This window comes from Manis javanica, chromosome 12, assembly GCF_040802235.1.
Source record: "Manis javanica isolate MJ-LG chromosome 12, MJ_LKY, whole genome shotgun sequence".
NCBI classification, from domain to species: domain Eukaryota; kingdom Metazoa; phylum Chordata; class Mammalia; order Pholidota; family Manidae; genus Manis; species Manis javanica.
The window spans coordinates 26,600,514-26,606,599 of NC_133167.1; the positions used below are offsets into that span (position 1 = coordinate 26,600,514).

Consider the following 6,086-nt stretch of genomic DNA (forward strand, 5'->3'; position numbering starts at 1 on the left):
GGGAGTAAAAAACAAGGTTAGACCTTTCAACAAGAGAATTTCAGGTATCAGCCACAAAACCATTCTCTGTCTTCCTCCTCTGCCTGCCACTATGTGGCCTCATGTTGTTCTTTGCCTCTGATGGCTGTTTCTTTCCCTCCCTCCTCCTCTCTGCAGACATGCCTTGAATTGGAACGCTACCTACAGACCGAGCCTCGGAGGATCTCAGAGACCTTTGGTGAAGACTTGGACTGTTTCCTCCGTGCTTCTCCTCCCCCGTGCATTGAGGAAAGCTTCCGGCGCTTAGACCCCCTGCTGCTCCCTGTGGAAGCCACCATCTGTGAGAAGAGCTCAGCAGTGGACATTTTGCTCTCTCGGGACAAGTTGCTATCTGAGACCTGCCTCAGCCTCCAGCCGACCAGCTCTTCTCTAGACAGCTACACAGCCGTCAACCAGGCCCAGCTCAACGCAGTGACCTCATTAACGCCCCCATCGTCCCCAGAGCTCAGTCGCCATCTGGTCAAAACTTCACAGACTCTCTCAGCCGTGGATGGCACGGTGACGTTGAAACTGGTGGCCAAGAAGGCTGCCCTCGGCTCAGTAAAGGTGGGCGGGGTGGCACCAGCAGCAGCTGTGGCGGCCGGGACGGTTAAGAGTGGACAGAGCGACAGTGAGCAAGGAGGGCCAGGGGCTGAGGCATGCCCCGAAAACAAGAAGAGGGTTCACCGCTGTCAGTTTAACGGGTGCCGCAAAGTTTATACAAAAAGCTCCCACTTAAAGGCCCACCAGAGGACTCACACAGGTAGTGGTACAAGTTGGCCGCACGTGGTTTCTGCTGCTTTTTTGTCCTCTAGCCTCGCGGTGGGAAGGGCTCCTCTCTGTCCCGAGAAGGGGAATCTGGGCTGACTGGGAGGCGGTAGAGAAGCAGGAGGACCTGGGCGGGAAGTGGAGTGACTGACTGGTTACCTTGAGCTCTCCAGATGTCCCAAGCACAGGACAGGACTTTGTCGCTTGCGGGCTATGGGATAACTTTCAGAGGCAGTGCCAGCCAGAACGTAGAACCTAGCAGCTCTGGGGACTCCTGAATGGGGCTGTGGTCGTGGGACTCACAGCTACATACGACACACGTGCTTGTCACGTTCCTGACACTTTTCATTGTTTATGAGTATAGTTTACAGTTCTGATTGATGCTGGAATCTGAGGAGGTATACTTGAAAGAACTCACAGTTAAACAAGGTAGTTAGGGTGTCCCTGTTCACTCTTTTCCCAGCATCTCTGATTTTTCATCAAAGTCACCAACAGCAGGAGGGTTTCAGAGTTCATTAGATGTGATCATTCTATAATTAATCGTCATCTCCTCTCTTGCATTGCTCTCTGGCGCGTGCTTTATGGAGAGATGGCAGAACTGCTTTTTAATGAGCTTGTTACTGAGAAGTTGCTAAAGTGATTACATTGCTATGTGTGTGGTACAGGGTGGTGGGAACCAATGGGGACTGTATATTTTATTCAGGATTTCTGTGGTAACTCCCAGGAATCATGTCGATCTTTGGAGCAATGGGATGATTTGGAAGACTGGTGTTTATAGAGAAAAGAGTAAGACTGGCATTTTCCTTGAAACTGGTCATTGTTCTCTGCTTTGAGGTAGAAGCTTAGGGCTGGTGTCTCTTCCTCATGTGAGCATACTAGAAGCAATTACTGTCATTGGTGGTTTTTAAGTGAGTTTCTGACAGTGTATTGCCAGTATGGTTTTTGCATACTGCTTGCACAGTGTCAGCTGAATAGGGAAATGCTGCAAAGGTATATGCTACAGAATAAGAGCATAGTCGGAGAGCAGTGGGTGACTGGCTCTGAGTTTAGGGAGTGTCTGATGAGAGGTCTTTCTGGGCTCACTGCTTGTCTTCTGGGTGCTCTGTAGTGGTTTGTGGAAAACCACAGCAAAAATTATTGGCTGGCAAATCAGAAAAACCTGGGTTCTAGTTCTGACTCTGCCACTAACTGGCTCTGTGGCCTTGAGTGTGTCTCTGCCTCCCTGGGCCTCATTTTCCACATCTGTCAGACAATCCAGCTCTTAAGGGCCCTTTTAGCTCTAAGGTTCTGGGAGGATGAGGGGTGGTCTGTGATATGTCTTTGTGCAGTACAGAAGAACTTTCCTGAGGTAGGATGCATAATATGTGAGTAGAAGACATAACATGTCACCTTTTGGAACCTCAAAGTTATTCCCACGGGAGGCTGAGAGGTGACATTGCTTCTTTGCAGTGCAGGAGTTAGGCATACATTACTCTAATTCTGAACTTAATTTCCCATGTGGCTCTTGCTTGGTTCAGGGGAAGGTCTCCCAACATAACTTTTGAACTGCATGGCTCAGGTGCAGAGACCCACTTACGGTTTCCCAGGAGTTTGGATTCAAGTTCCACCCTCTACAGACACCACAGCTAATGCTTCCTGCTACTGTCAGCTTTTTTCTGTGTTTGACACTGTCCGGAATGTCATTTTTCTTTCTTTCTTTCTCAAGTCAATGAGTAAGGACAAGGCATTGCAGTGCTCCCAGGCTTCAGTCATGACTCATCTCCTGTTGTGCCCAGGAAACCAGAGAAAGCTGGATGAGGCAAGAATGTTGAGCTTTGTTGGGGGTGTGCAATTCATGATATGGACACATTCCTGAATTATTGACGCTAAGACAGGCAACATCCTGCCTAGTGTGGGGGCTGGACAGCTCTGGGAAAGCAGAGGTCCTTTTGTGTATGTGTGTGGTGGGGGCAGGGAGGGAGTCCAGAGCGTTTTCTTTTCTTTCCTCTCCTCCTGACCGGCGTCAGAAGGAAAGCTCGTAGGAGTCCTCCTTCATGTGGTGCTGTGTTTTTTGGGCTTTGTCCACTCAGTGATGATCAAGGTGGAGCTCATCATGTTCCCCAGCCCCTGCAGCCACTGCCTGTGGTGGGCTGAAGTGGAGAGACTTCTCCCATAGGGAATTTACTCGAGGAGGCACGGTGCCCTATTAGCAAAAGAAGTAGCACAGAGGGGCTGTGAGTAGGGCTTTATGGTCAGGTGGGCCTGGTTTGAGTTCTGGCTCTACCTCTTACTTGATTTATGACCTGGTTAGGTTGTCTGTTTTCCCTGAGTTTCCATTTCCTCATTTGTAAAATAAGGGTAATTTTGTCTACCTCCTAGATTGTTTTGAAGAGCAGATGAGTAAAAATATGTCAGATACTTGGCAGGTCATAAGAGCTCATTACAGACCGTGGTGGAGTTAATGGTAGTTACCATTGTTGTGGATCTTGATTAGGGATGAGCATGTGTAAAGGTGTAAACTAGAGAGAAGCCAGGTAGCCAGTTTGGTACCCGAAAGCAAGACGCTTTTCTCTCCTCACTCCTGTGCTGTCAGTGTGGGGATTATGATGCTTACGGACGGCAGGACTGTGTGCAGGCTCTGGCTCGTGGAGGCTGGGAGTACGGTAGAGCACAGCCTCCCAAAGACAACACAGGCAGCAATGGCCTTGTATGCTCCAGAGGCGTTTTGCCTGTGAAACCTTTCTTGGAGACAAGCATGGGAGGAAAAGTAGGTGCTGTGAGAAAGAAGCAGACAGGAGGGGAGGCAGAGGTGAGGATGGAGGATGGGGAGAAGGAATATGAATTAATTTGGATTAAATGGATGAGAATCAGAAGTATTTATTTGGAATTGGTGTGAATGGGGCACATGGGGAACTGAAAACAAAGGTGATAATTTATGTGGTGTGGATGAACTAAGAATAATGAAAAAAGCATGAAGGATGGAATCAAATTAAGTGCAAACATATAAAGGAAATGGACTAGTAAAAGCTTGAGGGCAAAGGTAAATGGTGATGGGAATTCAGGTTCAAGAACGGTTTAGTAATAAGAGCGAGTGGAGTGGGGAGGCTGCTGCCCAACTGTTGAAATGAGGTTTAAGGAAACAGGCTCTAGATGGATTCAGGCAAGCCACTTTACCAGAGGGCTCACTTCAATTCAGTGAAAATACTTCCTTGTCTTTCTGTTGGGGCAGTGCTTCGGGACAGGAAAAAAAATGAGAAAACCATCCAGCACAAAGAGGAAATATTGCCTTTTTTTTCTCCAGTTATATATATGCTATATTTCTTCCAAATGGTAATATGCTGAAAAAGAGGCATAGTTGCAAAAATGAAATAAAGGAAAATGTGTGGGTCTTCCTCTATGCATAAGAAGGACAATACACAGTTGGTAACAGGGATTTGCTTGCATTCAAGAATTTTTGAAGTGTTACTTATTTAAACTTTTTATAGATAGAATTTATTAAGCTGGGAAAGATATCCTTTTTGGCTTTTGTTTTTTTCCTTCTGTAGCTTTTTTTTGAGGATGCTAAATCCTTCAAAGTTTTTGCCCTGAAGGATGTTAGGCAATGAGGCGATTTTTTTTTTTTGAAGGTAGCAGATGTTCAGGTTTGTAGCTGGAGCACAAATACTGGTTGCCCACAGAGGTGAAGTTAGGGATGGGAGAACTAAGGGTGGGGAGTGGTGGAAGAGGATGAGGGAGAGACCAGGACAAAGGGAATATTGTGAAATAGCAGGATCTCAGTGAAAGGAAGCATATAAAAATGGGCATATGGTTTATTCATTGGGAAGAGCACTTTGTGCTGGCATGAGTATAAAAATGTCCTTTAGCAGCCAGGCCATTACAGATCTTTCTCTCCCACTCTGTTTTCTCGTCTTTATATTTTTCTTTCCCAGTAGTTCAACCATTATGATAAGTTTTATTCATCTTCTCGGAGTCAGCTTAATAATCCTTTATATTTTGATGTCTGGGAAACCTTCACTTGCAGTTTTTAAAGCATCACTTTATTATGCCCATTTTCAGCACAAATCATTTGTTAAAATGTTAGTAGTTAACTGTGCAAAAAGAGAGAATTACTTTCTACATTTCTTCTTGATCACTTCTGAGATAGAAAAAAAGCCTGTGATTAAAATGGTGCTTTGTGTAAAGTGAGCAGACTTTTTTCATACACGGAAATTCCTATAAAAGCATGTCCACATTTTTACTATTAAGAGTGAGTCATTTTGGTTAAGTCAGGACAAAGGCCAGCAGTGAAGTCTGGTTGTTGGTCACATGAAGAGGGAGAAAAGAGGCCGTGTTCTTTCATGTGCTGCGTGGAGAATTCTCCCCGTGGGCCAGGGTTGCTTTCGCCTGATTCTTGGGTGGGGATAAGGACAGTCTAGATTTTGTACCAAAGGACGTAAAGGGATGCTTTTCAGGTGGAAAGATGAAATATAAGTGTGTGATATACTTAGCATTTTATATCTTCTTTGGGGCAGGTCTTACTGAATCAAGAGGTGACACCATTTCTAAGTTTAATTAGGACTTAGGGCAATAGTTTATTTTCAAATGAAAAGGTGGCTAAAAATATTACAAACAAAAAGATGAGTGTCATGTTTGAGGCAAACAGAAGTGCTCATTTGGTACATATAATGAAAGTTCTTTAAAGTTTGAAAAATAATTTTATTTTACTTATTCAACAAATGCTTACAAAATACTTGTTTTATGCCAGGCATTGTTCTACGTCTTATACAAATGTTAACCCTTTTAATTCTGTATAAGTCTAATGACATACGTACTATTCTTATTTTATAGATGAGGAAAATGAGGCCCAGAGAGGTCAAATAACTTGCCCAACATTACACAGCAGGGGTAGCTGGGCCAGGATCAAAACCAAACTGTATTGCTTCAGTCCAAGCTTTTAACTTCCATGCTACTAATGAGGGGAAAAGAAGTCAAGTACATATTTTTCTTAATAACCCATTTTTAAGAGGAAATGAGAAACATAGTTTAAATACAAATTGACAATGAAAACTACTTTAAATCTTTTCTAAATAGATCAAAGTTGGGAGGATCCTTAAATATATTGCCTCATCAACTGACTAAGAACCAGAATGAGAAAATTACAGAGGAATGGTCTTCCGTTTCCAGGCCCATTATTGTTACTGCTATAGTTACTATTATTATGGTCATTACTATTAAACCATTTTTTTTAAACTTCAGGATTAAAGAGAGACTTTTCTTGTAACAGTCCCAATTCATTCATTAAAATGACAAATGGTAAAAACACTCTTATCTCTATGAAAAAG

At 44.0% G+C, this 6,086-nt stretch overlaps 1 protein-coding gene across 3 annotated transcripts in view; it reads left to right on the forward strand.

Moving 5' to 3' along the window:
• KLF7 (KLF transcription factor 7) overlaps positions 1 to 6,086 on the forward strand; it is an 85,306-nt gene that overhangs the window by 39,941 nt on the left and 39,279 nt on the right. For 2 of the 3 annotated variants that reach the window (XM_017658895.3, XM_017658894.3), the window contains exon 2: positions 157 to 781. In XM_017658895.3, the coding sequence (XP_017514384.1) occupies positions 157 to 781 (625 nt within the window). The remainder of the gene's footprint in view (positions 1 to 156; positions 782 to 6,086) is intronic. The other variant, XM_073218228.1, reaches the window with a different exon arrangement.